Source organism: Mauremys reevesii, linkage group 1 (assembly GCF_016161935.1).
Source record: "Mauremys reevesii isolate NIE-2019 linkage group 1, ASM1616193v1, whole genome shotgun sequence".
NCBI classification, from domain to species: domain Eukaryota; kingdom Metazoa; phylum Chordata; order Testudines; family Geoemydidae; genus Mauremys; species Mauremys reevesii.
In genome coordinates this window covers 342,289,717-342,309,585 of record NC_052623.1, presented here as the reverse complement: position 1 = coordinate 342,309,585, position 19,869 = coordinate 342,289,717, and the positions used below count along the sequence as shown (strand labels likewise).

The 19,869-nt window shown below is 38.8% G+C and overlaps 1 protein-coding gene across 1 annotated transcript in view; it reads right to left on the bottom strand.

Annotated features, from left to right (window-relative positions):
• The window catches only part of SEMA3A (semaphorin 3A), a 305,059-nt gene that overhangs the window by 28,497 nt on the left and 256,693 nt on the right, over positions 1 to 19,869 (bottom strand). Inside the window, exons 9-13 of the mRNA XM_039519100.1 lie at positions 14,664 to 14,806; positions 13,344 to 13,458; positions 13,169 to 13,238; positions 11,631 to 11,775; positions 4,541 to 4,760 (exon numbers count right to left, since the gene is read on the bottom strand). Coding sequence (XP_039375034.1) covers positions 4,541 to 4,760; positions 11,631 to 11,775; positions 13,169 to 13,238; positions 13,344 to 13,458; positions 14,664 to 14,806 — 693 coding nt within the window. The remainder of the gene's footprint in view (positions 1 to 4,540; positions 4,761 to 11,630; positions 11,776 to 13,168; positions 13,239 to 13,343; positions 13,459 to 14,663; positions 14,807 to 19,869) is intronic.

Genomic DNA, 19,869 nt, shown 5'->3' with positions numbered 1-19,869 from the left:
GATCAGCACCCACAATCACTAGTCACTTTGGAAAATGTAGGCTATTTTTAAAGCCATGCAGTAAAGGCATTAAGCATAATAAAAATATAGAGAGTCAACATTCTTCCTAATACAAGGATTTCCCAAGAATAACTAGTAGATATGGTAAAAAATGCTCTGTTGGAAAATTCTCCATTTTTCCATCAGAAAATGCTGATTCAACTAAATCAAAATGTTTAGCAGGCAAGTATCTATTTTGACCAAAAAAATTCCACAGAAAAGTATTGAAATAGTTTGTTTTGATAAGGTTGGAATGTTTCATTTCTACTTTATCATTTTGACATTATCATTCTGAATGTTATATTACATGTTACTTTACAATATCATATAAAAATGGAAACAAAAAAAGTCAAAATAAAACATTTGGACCCTACTGAAACAAAATATTTTGATCTCTATAGAAATTAAATGTTTTGATAAAGTAAAAAAAATTTTTTGCAATATTTCATTCTGTAAAAATATTATAGTTATCAAGTTTGTATCTTGAATTGGGACTAAACAAAATTTCAAAATCTCATAAATTCCCATGAGACAGAAGTGCTGTTTCTTGACCAACTCTAATAATTGTCGTATGAAAAGGTTGAAATCTAAATATCTATGGCGAGGAGGTTTTTTCTTTTTTTTTTAAACAGAACATCTTTGTTTAATTTTTCCACAAAATGTCAATTGCAATCTAATCTCTTTCATGAACTCCAAATTTAGAGATGCAATTTCTAAAGGAAAATAAAAATAAAATAAACCTCTTAAAAGGAAGTTTTGCCTTTTATTTACAATACTGCATGTATGATTTTGTCTCATGAAAAATACTAGATGGACAGTTATGAAATCTTTGGTTATTCACTATTATTATTACTATTATTTATAAATATTTACTTTGAGCAATATACTTAAAAGTCGCTTTACAGAACATCATAGAACAAACGGAACATAAACTTAAAACAAAAACTCCTGAGCTTTCCAGAAAAACTAATAATTCATTATTAAGGTTATTAGCAATATGAGAATTGGAAACTGCCCTAATTAACCTGGCTCCAATTTGGTAATTGTGGTTTGGAGAAAAACCTGCAAACATCAGAGAGAGGACTTCAAGCTCTCTCTCATTCAAGCTAATGAACATAACAGGGTGTCACGGTTTCTAGGGCTTTACACGGTATTAGTACAGGACTGTCATCAGTACCACATTTATAGTCTATTGAATGCTACATTTTGGGACAGCATAAATGGAGTTTTGATAAAGAGAAGCAAGTGGAGTTGTGGAATCTGAGCAGGGCAGATAGACACTGTAGCTCTAAGCATCACATTTTTAAAAAAAATGCTTTTCTTTTAAGAAGACCCTGCAATGATTATGGTAGCTTGGTGCTGCAGAAAGCCCTTGAGGTCAAAGGTATAATATGTTAATCACTATGGCGACTCTGATCAGGCCTCAGGTACCAAAGTGGTGTTTTATCTGAGTTCTAGATCAAGCTTTACAGAGTAGTATTTCAAACAATTTCACACAAATTGAATTGGGCTTCTCTTTTAGGATCAATGGGCTCTGGTGAGTAACTCAGTTTAGAAGATAAGATTACTGTTATTAATTCACTTTACTGACAGATGTACCTAGACTGTGCCAAATAATCCCCCACAGCAGATATTCAGGATACGCTTTAAATGGATACACTGGAACCTGTTTTTTTCACAGACATATTTTCGGGCCTTCCAATATAATTTTGTTTCCACTGTGGAGTAGCTAGGCCAGGGATAGTCATTGTTACAGTGATAATGAGAAAGAAACTGCTTGGACGAAGATTTTACCCACAGGAAAGGAAAATATGACCATGCTGGATGGCCTGCTAATTATCCTGGGGTTAACTAGCACCAGTTATGTCAATACCAAAAAATGTCCTATTTTACTGAAGTTCTGCAGCCTGACAATGCTAACGGCTATATATAATCCGATGGCACAGAACTGCAGAGAAATCCAGGTCACACCATACAGGGCTAAATCATGGCTTTGTCACAAGTCCTGGTCAAGAAGCCATAAATTAGATTGTGATATGAGTCCACAATCTGATTCCTGGTTCCTTCTTTGCTCTGGGGATGGAGACAGAGGTGTCATGCCCTGTACCAGTCTCATCCATGGTGCTGATTCTTAACCCCAGTATGCTGGCTTAGTTGTGCTTGCTGGCATGATGAGGGAGAGCCTTGGTTTGTTTTTGTTTGTTTGTTTGTTTTTTGTGGTTTAGCTTGTTTTAATTTCATAATCATAAACTTAACTCTGCAGTGCAGCTAGACTTGTGAAGAGAAGGGAAATGAAACCCAATAGCAATGCAGCAGTAAGTCAGGAACACAAGGATTACAAGGGGCTAAACACCATGGTATGTTAGCCCCAGGCCCATCTATTCCCTATCCGCGTGGAAGTGAGAGTAGCAGCTCCACAAAAGATTTTCTTCCCCCACATTGCTAAGCACATTCTAGCGAGTGCAGATGAGCAAGTGGGCACCTTACACCCCCTTACTCCCCTGTGCATCCCTCATTAACTATCCTTGTTGAGCAGCAGTTATCTTAGTCTGACAAACATAATATTGCAGAAAATAATAGCAATACTTTACATTTACAGGGCTGCATTTTCAGTGCTGAGTTCTGTTTTGGCAGGTGCATATTTTTGCTCACAATTTGTGGATGCAATTATGTGCATTGCCTGTCTAACCACTGCACCTGTTTTCACCTAGAAATCTGAAATTTGCATCTGTAGTGAACAGTAAGGAGGAAATTGCTCCCCCCAAAATGGAAGTCAAGCTGAGGTCAGGTTTAAAACAAGACCCTCAGTATACAAGACCTCTCCTGAGGATCTCTAAGGATTTTTCAAAGTTAATTCAGCAAGTCTCACAATATCCCTCTCGGATTGGCAGTTGTATATCCACTTCACAAAGAGGTAAACTGAAGCACTGAGAAAGTAAAGGCTTGCTCACGTACCACCAAATTCAATGAGCTTTACATTCAGATCAGCAAAATCAGGATCAAGTCATAAATGGCTTGTAGAAAGTCATATACTAGTGTGGCCCAATAGGCAGAGCAGTAACTGGGAACTCAGAAGATTTGGGTTCTATTCCTGGTTTAGTCTCTAAGTTGCTGAGTGACTGTAGGCAAATTATTTAATTTCTCTGTGCCTCAGTTTCCCCATCAGTAAAATGGGGATAATGATGTTTCCTGCCTTTGTAAAGTCCTTTGAGGTCTACAGATGAAAAGTGCTATATAAGAGCCATCTTATTATTGCATCTGTGATGTAAAATACTTGTGGCACATAAAAGCAGATTTAAATATTGTTCAGCGTTTTAAACACTAACCCGCTATAGCACAAGCATGTCATAATTCTGTTCACAGTTTCAACGAGCTGGAGCACTTTCTTTATGGCTGCATTTTCTGCAGTAAATGTTTGGTACACATGCAATGCGTTTGGTATACAAAGCTTCAGCACAGGTCTCAGTTTACTCATGATTTATGTTAGGCATCAACATGAAGAGAGCCTTGAGATTTATTGCTTTGGAATCTGACCCCCAGCTATGGAGCTGTAGATTTGTAACTGGTGCCATTCAGAAACAGTATTCTTATGAGAGAGAAAGAGAAACAGATACAGAGAACCTGTTCATTTTTTAGAGCACTGCAGTGATGCAGTGGAAAAGTTCTTTGGTTTCTTTCATTTAACTTCCTAAGGCTAGTAATAAAGTCACTATATTCAATACAAGATTGAAACACTAGTCAATCTGGTGGAAAATCATCAAAGATGAAAGGCCAGCTCTTCAGATGGTGCTAATAAATGTAGTTCCATGATGTCAATGGAGAAACAGGGCTGAGTGGCTGGCCCCTGGTGCTTTCATGTAGAACTTTTAGCAGTAGTAAAAATTGCTTTATTTACAAGAAAATCCCCCCTTTTGCCTGCTGGAAGAAAGATATAAAGCCCGACCCATAAGATAGTACAAACACATTACCAGCGGCATTGTGCTTTAGCATAACTTTTTGTCCTTCCTAGGACCTCTTATAGATATCAGAAAACTTGGTGTGTTGAGGGTAATGAAGTATTCTTCTGGCTGGTGGCCAGTTTAGATTAGCAAAATATGTTGTAAGAAGACACAAGAAATATCCCACAACTCAGACAAATACTGCTCACTTTACTCATGTGACTAGTTCCTATGGAGTGAACTAAACACAAAATTATAATTATCAGTGGGAAGATGCCTCTAATTAAAAAAAAAACCCTCAATAACCAGGGTCTGTTCCTACTCCAACTGAAGTCAAAGGCAAAACACCCACTGATGTCAAGTCCTACTCAAACAACATGTAACCCTTAAGTAACAAAAAAGAAAAGAAAAAATGTGTTGAGCCTTGCCCTAAAGAATTCCACAGATACACTCTATAGTGCATAAAAATAAGCTTGCTTTCTACCGATAATGAAAACCACTAATCTACTCTACTTATCCATACTCCATGTGAGAACATCAGACATAGCGTGAAAGATTCTTACCTGTTCCAATGAACATGACATCATACTGGCCATCTTCTGCATCGACCCGGTCTACTACTATCTGTGTGAACTGGTAATCCACATCTGTTTTGATCATGATTGGACGATTATTGATAGGGAATACTGGGTTGTACATTGCTGGATGACTTCTTGCAAATGTGATGACTTCATCAGGAAGGTCCTTGGTAGAGTCAAAGCCTCCAAATGTTTTACTGGGACACTGAGAACAAGAAAGAGAATATTTTGCACCTTATAACTGAGCAATTAGATATATTAGTTTCTTTGAGCTCCGTGTGAGTCTTCAGTCCATAATAAAGCACAACCCAGGATATAATTGTTTCATGATGGACAACAATGTACAGAGAGTTAATACTGGCACCAAAAGTCTTTGGAGAAATATTTTTCCTCATTGAAATCAATATAGCTCATACTATAGAATATTACCGTTTGTATACATTATCTTTCTTATCACTGTGCTGTGCGAATAATTGATTGTCAGTAATTTTCTAACTACTATTATCTTTTTAATTGGAAGTACAAGACCATAGAGATGCTGAATATGCTAAAAATTACCGTACAAAAGACACAGATTAAAGCATTCAGTTATCTATACAGTAGAAAACTAATTATCCATAACAATCACCCCACTATCTAAGCATCTTCTTCTGGGACTCAAGTCAAAACTCATTCACTTCAAAGGACCTTGGATTAGGCTCCTAATGAGCTGCCAGTGTGACTCCCTGTTCTGTTTACCCCTGATTATCTAAACTGCTGATTATCTGGACATATCTGGCGTCATCCAAATGGTTCTGATGATGAGGCTCCTGTTGTGTTGAATTATTCGTAGCGTGGGTGGTGAATAAAGTGCTTGTAGTGAGTTCAGGTTAGTTGCCTCAATATCCACTTGCAGTGAGCAGTACAATGACAGAGGGGAGCAATACTTTCCATATAGGACTAGGCTGTCGCTAGGCCTCACACAGCAGCACAGGGGAATAAAGATTCCATGTTCCACCTCATGTGGTCATGTTAGGACTAATCAATCTTGGTTCTGGGTCCTATGCAATGCACAGGGACTACACAGACACTGCTCCCTCCACCCATGAGTAAGTGGGTGAGGATGAGGGAAAGAGTGGGGAGGACAGCAGGCAAAGCCATGACTCATTCCCCCCACAAGCATTCCCCTCTGCTTTCCCCACCCACAATTCCTCCTGAGGGAAGTGCACTTATGCATCAGGACTGTGGCTACATGCTAAAGACTAGCCCTTACCTAATGAATTCTCTCTCAAAAACTCAAAATACTTTATGAACATCAGAGATTTTGACCTAACAACATCTCTCTGTAAAGTGGGGAATTATTATTAGCCCCATTTTGCAGATGAGGAGGCTGAGGCACAAGGAACTTAAATGACTTGTCCTAGGTCTCACAGGAATTTTGAGAAGCTCAGACATACAAAGCTATGAGGCAAATTTCACTACGCTTATGATTATGTTCACCGCATTTGATCTTGAAATATAAACACCCCAGAGATATAAAGCCAGGGGTAATGCATTTTTTATTCACATTGATAGAATATCTACCACTTAGAGTAAAAACTTTGAAACCAAAAAGTAATTAAACAGAAATCCGGATCTTGCTGGATTCTCAGTGGAAGAAATCAATTGTCTTTGCCATCACCTTGATCCAGATTATTAATAATTCATCAGAAATGACATAAAGAAATCAATCTGGCCAAAAAGAGCAGTTGTTATTTGCAGCGGAGGGACACTTCAGTGCAGTGGGAACATGGGGGGTGTGAGAGATAGGTTTTCACTTTTTTGCATGTTTTCAGGGAAGCAAATTCCAATATTCTCTTTCATTATATATTAGAGAAAGAAATAATTACTGATTAAACCCCAATTAGCCAAATAAACAATAATTGTAAATATAGCAAGTTAGTCACCTATTCTTATCATCTCTACATTCTAACCTTAATTATTATTATTTCATAGCCACATGTTCTTTTACTTCCAGTTAGAAAAATACAATAAACTACTAATACTAAACCTTTTATAATCTTTAGCATTGCTGGAGTTAATCTGAAATTTTGTGTTTCTGTGGTGCAGTTCCAAAGTTTTCTTTATGCTTGGATTAATATTCCAACTAGAGTGCGATACTGATTACTTACATTAATCAACGCTTAATTAGATAATGTCTGTAAAGTGCTTTGAACAGGAAAATCATTATATAAGTACTAAGTATTGTTAATTGCAGCTGGGCAAATACTGCAAAAATAAAATAAGATCCATGTATATTCATTTCAATTTTTATATTTCAGCTGTACTTCAACCCTGTTTTTATTTATTTTCTACCAATATTTTAGCAAAGGAGCTTACTGGTAGCAATGTTCATCAAGACAACACATGTTAGGCATAATATTTACAGAAAGCCAATTTTAGATTTGTAATCATGAGCATTTGTTAGAGAAACCTAATTCCAAGGGCTAGGTTATGACTTGTACTCCATACTTGCACAGAGCAGTAAAAGGAAGTAAGAATCCCTTTACACCTCTATGTGGGTTACCTGGACCTAGTGCTTGGGCATGCAAGAATACATGGGGATACATTCCTTCTCATTCCTTCCCCAGTGTAAGTGGGTAGGAAATGGATGGAGCCATGAATCCATATTCCCTGCTCACTGGCCAGTGCAGCTGAGCCAGCACAGCATGAAAGTATACCAATTTGTTGCTGCTCTATACCCTCAGTAAATCTCTAACCCTCATGAGCAAGGGGGACAGAGATATGTCTGCTTTACCCTGCATCCCTCAAGCTACTCCTGACGTGGGGCTGCTTCTGCCCCACCTCATGTTCAGAGCTCTGTCTAAAATCAAAACCTAGCCCTAAGAGTTACAATACAGGATAGAGAACACTGGATACCATGCAATCTCTGTGTACACTCAGTGCAGCCTGAATTTCAAATATTGAATTCTTACAATGAAGTCTCCCCTAATAGGTTACAGACCAGCAATTATTTACAGAAATTACTGAGAGAATAAATCTGAGTCACAAAAAATGCAAATAATTCACATTCAGAAAAGGAAGTGAAACTTGTTGAATTAATTATTTGGCCCAAGCCTATTGATATTTTTTTAAATAGTTTTTTTAAGGGTATGGATTTAGAGAAATACATTCTAATTTGAAATTACTCAAAAATATTGTAGCCAGTGGCAGGGCCAGCTCAAGGTTTTCTGCCACCCCAAACAGCGAAACAAAACACACACAAAAAGGCGATCAGCGGTGCTTTGGCGGCAGCTCAATCAATAGAGGACGGAATACCTCCCCTTTGTATTGGCCACCCCAAGCACCTGCTTCCTTAGCTGGTGTCTGGAGCCGGTCCTGGCCAGTGGAAAAGTCTTGTCACTTTTACATGTGTATTTATGTTGGATTTTTTTGCAGAAACTTCCGACTTCATAATGGCAGTACACGTAACAAAGACAGGGCCTGATACTCCTTAGAGGTTAATGGCAAGACTCTTTCTGACTTGGGAGGTCCTGATCCAACAATCCAGCCCAACAAAACATTTAAGCAGGCATCTGAGTAGTCCACAATGGGATTACTCGGATGCTTAAAGTTTAGTGCATTTTAGAGTGACTAGATGTCCCGATTTTATAGGGACAGTCCAGATATTCAGGGCTTTGTCTTATCATAGAATCATAGAATCTCAGGGTTGGAAGGGACCTCAGGAGGTCATCTAGTCCAACCCCCTGCTCAAAGCAGGATCAAACCCAACTAAATCATCCCAGCCAGGGCTTTGTCAAGCCTGACCTTAAAAACCTCTAAGGAAGGAGATTCCACCACCTCCCTAGGTAACCCATTCCAGTGCTTCACCACTCTACTAGTGAAAAAGTTTTTCCTAATGTCCCCCTCTGCAACTTGAGACCATTGCTCCTTGTTCTGTCATCTTCTACCACTGAGAACAGTCTAGATCCATCCTCTTTGGAACCCCCTTTCAGGTAGTTGAAAGCAGCTATCAAATCCCCCCTCATTCTTCTCTTCTGCAGGCTAAACAATCTCAGTTCCCTCAGCCTCTCCTCGTAAGTCATGTGCTCCAGCCCCCTAATCATTTTTGTTGCCCTTCGCTGGACTCTTTCCAATTTATCCACATCCTTCTTGTAGTGTGGGGCCCAAAACTGGACACAGTACTCCAAATGAGGCCTCACCAGTGCTGAATAGAGGGGAATGATCACATCCCTCGATCTGATGGGAATGCCCCTACTTATACAGCCCAAAATGCCATTAGCCTTCTTGGCAACAAGGGCACACTGTTGACTCATATTCAGCTTTTCGTCCACTGTAACCCCTAGGTCCCTTTCTGCAGGGAAATTATTTATATAGGCATATATTACATCCCACCTCCTGTCTCAATTTTTCACACTTGCTGTCTGGTCACCCTAGTGCATGTCTTTGTGATTTGCCGGTTGGTGGGGTGTGTGTGTGTGTGCATACTTCACTACACCTAGTCAAGAGATTCTTCATCAGTGAAGAAAATATTCTAGGTCTCATCCTGGAGCTATCTACCTAGAGAGCCCAGTCTAGATGTACTGAACATCTCAATTCCCTTTGACTTCACTGGGAGTTGAAAATGTTCAGAGTCTTGCTGAATGCAAGCCAAAGGCAGAAAGAACACTGGGATTTTGTAGTTCGATTATTTAAGGGTAAAATATGAATCAATTAGAAGGAATCTTTACTTTTCAGTGTAAAGAACTAAAAGTATGCTCCGTAATGTTTTCATTTGGGTAAATTTTAAAACTGTTTATATGGAAAATATTGAGAACAAAATCTTTGATTTTGTTGGGGAATCTGTATTTAGTCATGCTTTAGTGAAATTCTAGCTCAAAGGTTGAATTCACCCCTGAGCAGAAGGACAGCACAAGACCTATGTAACATTTAAGCTCCATTTTCCTATGGGGTGTTCCTGTGGTTAGAGCACTGGCCTAGGCACTGGGAGATCTCAGTTCAAGTCACTGCTTTACTAAAGACTTCCTTTGTAACCTTTGGCAAGCCGCTTAGCTTCTCTTTACTTTAGTTCCTCATCAGTAAAACAGGGATAATAGCACTTTTCTGTCTCACAGGGTATTGTGAGGATTGATACATTAAAGATTGCAAGGCACTCAGACACAATATATTTGGGGCTACATGACTACCTAAAATAGAAAAAGATTTTGACAGCTTCACTAGGATTGCAGGGGTGTTGTGCAGGTCCCCTAATCACCACTATTACAACAGGACTATTATGAAAAAGTGTCATTTTTCAGCACAATTTATTTTCATCATGAAAACATCCAATGGTTTCTGACTTTTAATATTGCTATATTCATTCCTGTCAAAAAGAAGCTAATCAATCCTAAGACCAAATAGGAGTTCAAAAGAAATGTATTAAATTCAGAACAACATATTAAAAAGCCTACAGGGCTGAGATGGAGTTGTCATGAGTGGAGTTAGACAACAAATTCATTTGATTCTATATGAGGACGAGGATTTTCACCTAGGAACTACCAGGGTTACCCGGTGAAATACAAGACTAACCCTTTTCTCTCCCAGCTTATCAAGCAGGCATATAGGGAAAATGACATTTTGCAACCTATCTCATACTGATACAGCTGGGCATCATCTGTTGATTCAAACTTCCTAAAAGGGAGTAGAATAGAACAATTCTTTTTTCTGGACTTTTGGTTTATGATTTTTTTTTATCTTTTGACTTTTCATCCCAATTCATAATAGGAGAATTTTTCAAAATCTTGAAAAATTTCATAACATGTGAAAACTGTTTTCCACCCAACTCTAGAGTAAAACTATGCATTCTTTTAAATAATCTAAGATTCCATCCTGGGATTTTTTTAAATTGCTTTCATCACCATCTTAGGAACAATATTCCCCTAAACACTGCAGCGCTTGAGACTTTTCTGTGAAGAAATCTAGTTATTCCTTAGCAATCACATCCACTGAATGCAGAGAATTATACAATCCCTTTGCTGAGAAATCATTCTTTTCTTTAACATAAGAAGCAGTTTTTGTTAGGCCAGACATCTATATCATTTAACCATTGTTTCACACATTTATCATGGAAGCCAGTTTTGAGAACAAGATAGAAAGGATAGTTTAAAGGTTACTAACCATTAAAGGACAATATATATAATCATAGAATCATAGAAATGCCCACATATGAATAATGCTCATGTGCTATTCTTGTCTTTTTACTGCACTGTATTTACTTGGATCTTTATAGTTTATTTGAGGCATAGATATATCTGAATAGGCTAGATCCTCAGCCTAGTGTACACAGGAGTCTCAATGGAACTAAACCGATTTATACCAGCTGAAGATCTACCCTGATATGTACAACCCAAACCTTTTCCTCTAACACATTCTACTGGAGAAAAGGCAGATGTATAGGCAAAGCTCAGCATCATTTCTGGGCTCTGACAATAACTGAGGTGGATGGGAAGTCATAAATAGTAGTTTCATAGACACCACAAGTATCAGAGGGGTAGCCGTGTTAGTCTGGTTCTGTAGAAGCAGCAAAGAATCCTGTGGCACCTTATAGACTAACAGACGTTTTGCAGCATGAGCTTTCGTGGGTGAATACCCACTTCTTCGGCATCCGAAGACACCACAGTGACTGAGGCATTAGCAAGAGACAAGAAAGTAGAATAACAGTTAAAAAATGTCTTTTGGAATTGGAAATTATTCCACTGGCTTCCCCGTCCATTGTGGAAATTGTTTCCTTAAAGCTCTAAAGTGATGCAAATTATTAAAGGAAAGCTGCATTAGTCCTTAACTACTTTACAAATACTCAGCAAAATCCTGCATCCCTGCTCCAGTCAAACTTCTCCTGAAGTCAACATGTTTTTTGCCTGACTGAGGTTTACAGGATTAGGCTCATTGACAAGCCAGCTGCACATTGCAAATCAAGGCAGCGAATTCTGAATTTGCAGCAACAGCTAGTTTGCTCTTACATTAGCCGGTCTTTCCCACTCATTCAGATTCTTTTGTGTTATAAGTTCAAGTACAATGTAATGAGTGAAATCAGTATCAGATTTCCCAGTGCACTTACAGTTCCTGGCCGTGGATATGGTACACGTCCTTGGTAAGGCACCCATTGATAGTTGGGACCATCTCTGTGAGCATATGGACCAAGGAACACCCTCCTTACATCGGTCATGCTGTACATACACACTGCTGACCCCTTGAAGATGTTGCTAAAAATGAGGCAGAGGGAAGAAAAATAAGTCAGTTTCTTTAAATTATTTGTCAGTTTAATCACAGGAGAATGGTGGGATTAAAGGCTCTTTAATTAATTACATGCATTGATTTTCCAAATTCTAAACTGCTGTCTCAGCAAACCCAAACGCGGTCCTTAGAAAGTTCAGTTTAACTGACACAAATCTCTCAGATGTTTTTCTAAACAGAATGGCTGCTGGCTACTACTTAAAAGATATTGTTTATATACATCCAGATCCGATTTCAGTGGGACTTTTCTTAGAGTAGGTACTACTCTATATGAGTAATACTTAGGATGGTTGAATCTGGCTCTTAATAGATAATAAGTGTTTTTCAGTTTTCCATCCCTGATTTTGAAACTGAACTGCTTCATAAATAAGGCAGGGGTGGAAATCTATTTGTAATAGCTGTCATTCGGCAAATGCAATTTATTGGTATAAATATGAAATAAAGAGGTCTCACATGTTTTTCATAATAGTGACCTTCATGCAAAAGGGTCTGTAACCCATTACTCATCTTGTAGCTAACTAATCACTTTATATACCCTTGCTGATAGTCAGCATATTTGTTTTAGTTTTGCCCTTTCTCTCTCTCCCTCACTTCCCCCTTTTGACAACACACACTGAAACTGCACCGCTGTGCATTTCCTTGGGGTTTCTACAAGGATAGTAGATGCCACATGAGCCTCATTCTTGTGGATTATGTGATGCCTAGAAACTTAAATTTAAAAACATACGCCTCCCTCCATGGTCATAGGTGGCTTTTCCCTCAGAGGCAAATTCAGTCCTTCATGAGACAAAAGCCTAGGGACAATTCCATCCTTGGTGTACGCCCATTTGAGGGAAGTTCTACGGAGTGAGTTATGCATGAGATCAGACTAGGTGACCACAGTGATCCATTCTAGCTTTAGAATCTACGAGCCTATGAAGCCAATGGATTTACACCAAGGATGTACTGGACTCAGTTGAAGAGTGGTGGAAAAAATGTTTGCTGTTTTTTCTTAAAAAGCTTATTGATTGTCCAGAAGTTTTCCAAAATTCTAAATTTTATTATTTTTTTTAAATTTTTCCTGCATTACTTTACCAGCTTTATCTGGCAAGGGATTTGACATTTCACCCTCCATCTTTAAAGCCAATTTTTCAGCAGGAAGAGGCTGAGAAACTGACACATTCTTTCAAACTTGCGTCAGGGCAATGATGTACATTGCTCATAAGAAAAGAAATTTAATTCATTACTTCTCACTTACACTGCCTTCGTGCAGTTCAAAGGTTAAGAAAACGCTGTGTTTTTTAAGAACATTTTAACAAAGAGAACTCTTTAAAGCAACCAGCTACACAAGTTTCCATACAAGTAAAATGATATATTCTGTACCTGGAAGTTGTAAACACTCCATAGACTATTGGATTTTTGGGGTCTTTTGAGTTCATTAGAAACACATCCTCTGTAACAAAAACAACAAAAAAGGAAAAAAAGAAAACACATGGTCATTTCAGTAATGAAAATACCAGAACATGATTCTCCATTCAGATTCAGTGTGGCTACTTACGTAGTTCATCAAAATGAGTATCAATGCCATTGGGCCCTGGCACAGAACAAATCAGGCGTGCTTTAAGGAAAGTTGTCCATTTATTAACAAGGCTTCTGTGTCCCCCAAAGTCATTCTAACAGAAGAAATAGTGTATGTTAATACATGATCATATTCCTGTTTGAAATGGGAATTGATATGAAAAAACTGACAGAACAGTGTATTAAATGTAACATCATAATCCACAGTTTTACATATTGTCCTTTTTATTGTTTAGAAAATTATAAAATCTCCCTCATTTTTCAAATATACCAATACTGAATCAATTTAAATTTGTCATGGTCATTACTATGAATTTAATATCATTTTCAGAAGAACTTATTCCTCGAAAACCTTGAAATAGATTAAATAAGAAAGAAAGAAAGAAAGAAAGAAAGAAAGCATGCAAGCAATTGAGCAGATTGACAGAGTATTTTGCTTCTGTGCAAGCTTACATGTTGCCAAGACTCAATAAAATTTAAACAGCTCATTATTCTTTACTGAATATCAACAAAGTAGCCCCACAAGTTGTACAAGATCAAAGTATAAAAGGTGTTGTGGGGGGGTGGAATCAGATGTTTAATAGCAGGGTTCAGAGTGGGAGCAGATCAACGTCTCTGTAAGGGTGGGGCTATAATTTTCCAAGCTGCTATCTCGTTTTTCAGAGATGGTGACTTGGAGTCCTGCCTACAGGAATAATGTGAAATTCTACTCTAAACATTATATTTACCAAAGCTATCAACGTTCATGGTGATCACTTAATTCATAGATATTTTCTCAATGTCCCTCAGGAAAATATTTGGATATTTGTTGGGATGGATGAACCCTGTTGAGACCCTAGACACTGTTCGTTTATAAAACTTAGCCTAACCAATTATTTTCATTTTCATATGCCTTTGCCTTTAGAAGTTCTACCTGGAATGGGAACCTTAGATGTCAAAAATAACCAAAGAAAGAAAATGTCTACAGAACATCTGGTCCACCTGGAAGCAGGCAGTACAGTACTATGTTTCTTGCACAAGACTTTATTTCTCTCAGCCACATTTTAAAACTCAGGAGATTCTGATCATTTTTGGATGATGCATTGTAAATTTGGGGTGCTACTCCAAACAGAACAGAACAGAATATTGTACCTCTTTGATGTTTTCTCTTGACTATTGGTCATTCTGGAAGACCTCGGCATCACTACATTGCCAGTGTTACCATAGACTAATGTACAGCCAAGAAAGAGTAGTTGCTAATATCACTTTTATAGCTTTAACTGAGGGCATTCATTCTCATAAAATTAAGTCACCATATTACCTTACAGATCTGCCCTATTCTGGCATGGGTGGCTTTTCCAGAGTGCTCTCCATCAATTGCATTTTCACGGAAGAAGAAATAGATTTTGTCATCTTCTGGGTTATCACTCTCTGGTATTAGGTGGGCACTAACAAACCTAGGATCTGAGAAGAAAATGCCAATGTACATGTTACTACACAGCAAGTAAAATTTACATGAAAGGATTCTTCCATTCTGACTCGCACACATGAACTAACCCTTTCATCAAATAAGCAAATTTTCAACTTTTCTTCCTGGTGCTCCCACCCAAAGAAAATCCCTATCACAACTTGTTTCTGCTCTTTCAATATAGTACTAGGACAACACACACACACACATTCTCATCACTGCACACCAGCACACATCTATAGTTTATTTATCCAGTATATAGCAGTGCTTGCTATTCATACTCCGTAGTGATTCAGGAAAGCATATGAAGTAATATAATACATTTGAAATTGCTCTTTTAACTATAGTGTAACATTACAGCATAGCTTCCTAATTCCATGCATGGATTGTTCAGAGTTTCTTTCACGTTCAGTCTTGCCGACTTCTTATTTCCTTGTTTATTTTGACTTTCTATACAGCAGAAATGAAAACTGCACAGGAAATCTAAACTAGAGGAAGAAGATGGTTTGTCCAGTAGCTAGGGTGTTTGGCTGAGAATTGGGAGAGCTGTGTTCAAATCCCTGAACTGCCATATATGTCCTCTGTGACTTTAATCAAGTCATTTAACCTCTCTGTGTCTTAGTCCCCTGCGTATAAATTATAAGGGTGCTGTGAAGATAAATACACTAAAGATTGGGAGGCCCTAAGCTTCTGTAGTAATAGGAACTATAGACAGAACACTCAAGAACAGGTTAAAAATCATTCTGTAAAACATTTTTGGATGAAAAATGGCCATTTTGTTTGAAATTTTCCATTGTTTTTCAACTACTAAAAACAAAAACAAAACAATGTTTTGAAAACCATTTTTTAATGGAAAAACAAAATCCATTTAGGTGGGAATGATTTTTAAAATGAGTTTTTCATTTTTAAAAAAAAGTTTAACGAAAAATACTATTTTCTGACCAGCTTTATTGACATCATTATTCAGAGTACAAATTCCCCTTCCACACATATGTCTATATCTAGACAGTGAAACAGTAGATATATAAAGCCTCAAGAGAGATTGATAAAACAAACAGTGGGCAAAGAAATTAGGACATATACTCAGTGAGTGTAAATCAGAATAGCTTTACTGACTTCAATGAGGCTGTGCCAGTTTACACCAGAGGAAGATCTGGCCCAATATTGCATTTTTCATTCAAATATTTCCGTTGGCCTCTTTGACCAGGGAAAAGGAGGTAAATCAAACAGAATTACCAAGCTGTTGTTCTTCCTACGACATTTTACATCCTGCTGGGATAATTCAGTGTGAACTATATTTAACTATTCAAAGAGTCCTGTCCCTATGTTAAATTATAAGCTGTTCTACCATCATATATTAAAGTGTCATTTTAACACATCACCACATACTTAGGGAGGTAATGAGCCAGACTGTGCTATGCCGATTTTCACCAACTGAGGATCTGGCTTATTAAGACCACTACTTTATTTACTAAGGATCCTCCTCAGTTTATATGCTAACTAACTGTATACATTACGTGTGAGGAGCATTGTGTCATCAACTAATAGCACTTCTCATATAAGCAGATGTTTGACTTTGCTTTTTGCTTGAAGACATGCAAGGTTGAAGAGTTTTCCAACTGATCTTGTATGGAGATGTCCACCCTTGGTGCTAGATGAGAAAACATGATGATGCAGCAAAGAGAAAAATAAACTGAAGAGCGTTGGTGCCAAAACACATCCTTGTCCAACATCACTGTGAATTTCAAAGCTGTCAGATTGATCACCATCATATTGAACTATAGCCTTCATGCCATTATGGAAGGATTGAATCAGACTGAGGAGGATTGGGAGACAACCAGTTCTCTCTAGCAATTGAAAAAGATCCTTTCTGTTAACCAGGTCAAAAGCTTTTGTAAGATCTATGAAGGCCATGTATAGAGGTTATCCTTATTCTTGAGACTTTTCTTGCAGTTGCTTTTGTGCAAAAATCATGTTGATGGTATATCTACTAGCACAGAAGCCACACTGGCTCTCTGGATATGCACATTCAGCAAGAAGTTGCAGTCTTTTAAAAAATGACCCATGTAACACTCATGAGAGGGATTCCTCTGTAGTTAAAATCACTCCAATCTTCTTTGTTTTTGTACAGTATTATGAAGTTGGCATCCTTCATGTCTTGTGGTACCCCCCTTCTCTCCAGCAGGCAAGCAAGACATTGTGCAGATATTTAAGCACTACCTGTCCTCCTTTTTTCAGTACTTCAGCTGGAATTCCGTCTCTTTCTGCAGCCTTTCCTGGTGCTAGAAAGTGGTTTGTCTTTATAGATGGTTCTATACCAAGCTCTTTGATGGTCTAGAGCCCCGAGGTCACAATTAGCACTATTTCAGAAACAGTGGATTCACATGAATAGAGTTTGTGATAGTGTTCCAACCAGTGTTTGCTTCTGTCAGTGATGATGTCTCCATTATGATAGATGAGTGGGATAGTCTTCTTAGATGAAGGACCTATTGCTTTCTTAATTGCATTAATCAGACCTCTTAGATCTCCATTCTCAAAGGACATTTGTATCTTTAGCACAGATCAAGCCAGTATAGTTGGCCACTCTTGGCCACTTTGAGGTTAGCATATGTCTCAGGAGAGGGGTGAATGCTGTGATGGAAATCTGAGGTGCATTTTGTTTCAATAAGTGGAACTATTTCTTCAGGGTATGCTGCAAACCAGTTGTTATAGTGTGTTCACTAAAAGCAAATGTTTCAGCTATATGGATATTCTGCATGTCTTCTATGCTGCATCAGCATTCAGGGTAGGTACAATTGCTTCCCTAAGATAAGTACTAAATTGGAAACACCTTCCTTGGTCTTTTGTGTTATTGATGTTAATGTGTGGGCAACAGTTCTGTTTGGTATGATGAAATTTCCTTAACAAAAGCCTTATTTTGCAGCATACAAGTGCATAGTCTATATCACAGGCTCTACTGTGAAAATTGCAAGTATGGAGAGCAACCTTTAGAGGTCAGGGGTAGGCAACATGCAAGCTGATTTTCAGTTTCACTCACACTGGACCAATCTGGGGGGATCTGTATTTTAATTTAATTTTTAATGAAACTTCTTAAACATTTTAAAAACCTTATTTACTTTACATACAGCAATACTTTAGTTATAAATTATAGACTTCTAGAAAGAGACCTTCTAAAAACGTTAAAATGTATTGCCGGCACGCGAAACCTTAAATTAGGGTGAATAAATGAAGACTCGGCACAGCACTTCTGAAAGGTTGCTGACCTCTGCTTTAGTTGTTTTCTACAGTTGACAATTAAATCTAGTTGGTGCTAGTATCCAGATCAGGGGTGTCTCCAGGAAACTTTCTGGTAATGCATGTGTTAGTAATACACAGTTGCTGGTGGGTGAAGAGCTCAAGTAGTCTTTTATCAGAGGGGTAGCCGTGTTAGTCTGGATCTGTAAAAGCAACAAAGAATCCTGTGGCACCTTATAGACTAACAGACGTTTTGCAGCATGAGCTTTCGTGGGTGAATACCCACTTCTTCGGATGCAAGTGGTGGAAATTTCCAGGGGCAGGTTTATATATGCAAGCAAGAAGCAAGCTAGAGATAACGAGGTTAGTTCAATCAGGGAGGATGAGGCCCTGTTCTAGCAGTTGAGTGAAAACCAAGAGAGGAGAAACTGGTTCTGTAGTTGGCAAGCCATTCACAGTCTTTGTTTAATCCTGAGCTGATGGTGTCAAATTTGCAGATGAACTGGAGCTCAGCAGTTTCTCTTTGAAGTCTGGTCCTGAAGTTTTTTTGCTGCAGGATGGCCACCTTAAGATCTGCTATTGTGTGGCCAGGGAGGTTGAAGTGTTCTCCTACAGGTTTTTGTATATTGCCATTCCTAATATCTGATTTGTGTCCTTTTATCCTTTTCCTTAGAGACTGTCCAGTTTGGCCGATGTACATAGCAGAGGGGCATTGCTGGCATATGATGGCATATATTACATTGGTGGACGTGCAGGTGAATGAACCAGTGATGGTGTGGCTGATCTGGTTAGGTCCTGTGATGGTGTCACTGGTGTAGATATGTGGGCAGAGTTGGCATCGAGGTTTGTTGCATGGATTGGTTCCTGAGCTAGAGTTACTATGGTGCAGTGTGCAATTACTGGTGAGAATATGCTTCAGGTTGGCAGGTTGTCTGTGGGCGAGGACTGGCCTGCCACCCAAGGCCTGTGAAAGTGTGGGATCATTCTCCAGGATGGGTTGTAGATCCCTGATGATGCGCTGGAGGGGTTTTAGCTGGGGACTGTATGTGATGGCCAGTGGAGTCCTGTTGGTTTCTTTCTTGGGTTTGTCTTGCAGTAGGAGGCTTCTGGGTACACGTCTGGCTCTGTTGATCTGTCTCCTTATTTCCTCGTGCGGGTACTGTAGTTTTGAGAATGCTTGGTGGAGATTTTGTAGGTGTTGGTCTCTGTCTGTGGGGTTAGAGCAGATGCGGTTGTACCTCAGTGCTTGGCTGTAGACAATGGATCTTGTGGTGTGCCCGGGATGGAAGCTGGAGGCATGAAGGTAGGCATAGCGGTCGGTAGGTTTTCGGTATAGGGTGGTGTTAATGTGACCATCAATTATTTGCACCGTAGTGTCTAGGAAGTGGACCTCCCGTGTAGATTGGTCCAGGCTGAGGTTGATGGTGGGGTGGAAGCTCTTGAAATCGTGGTGGAATTTTTCCAGAGTCTCCTTCCCATGGGTCCAGATGATGAAGATGTCATCAATGTAGCGTAGGTAGAGAAGGGGCATGAGTGGACGGGAGCTGAGGAAGCGTTGTTCCAGGTCAGCCATAAAAATATTGGCATATTGTGGGGCCATGCGGGTGCCCATAGCGGTGCCACTGATCTGGAGATATATATTGTCATCAAATTTGAAATAGTTGGTCAACTATTGAAATGGTCAAGTAGTCTTTGACCATTGTTGTTAATTTTTCCCACTCCATGGTGACCAGTGATTAGCAGCCACATCTCATGATGTGAGCTGACTTTAGCATTAAAGTCTCTCAGTAGATAGAGTTTCTTGCCTGGTGGTAGCTTACTGATG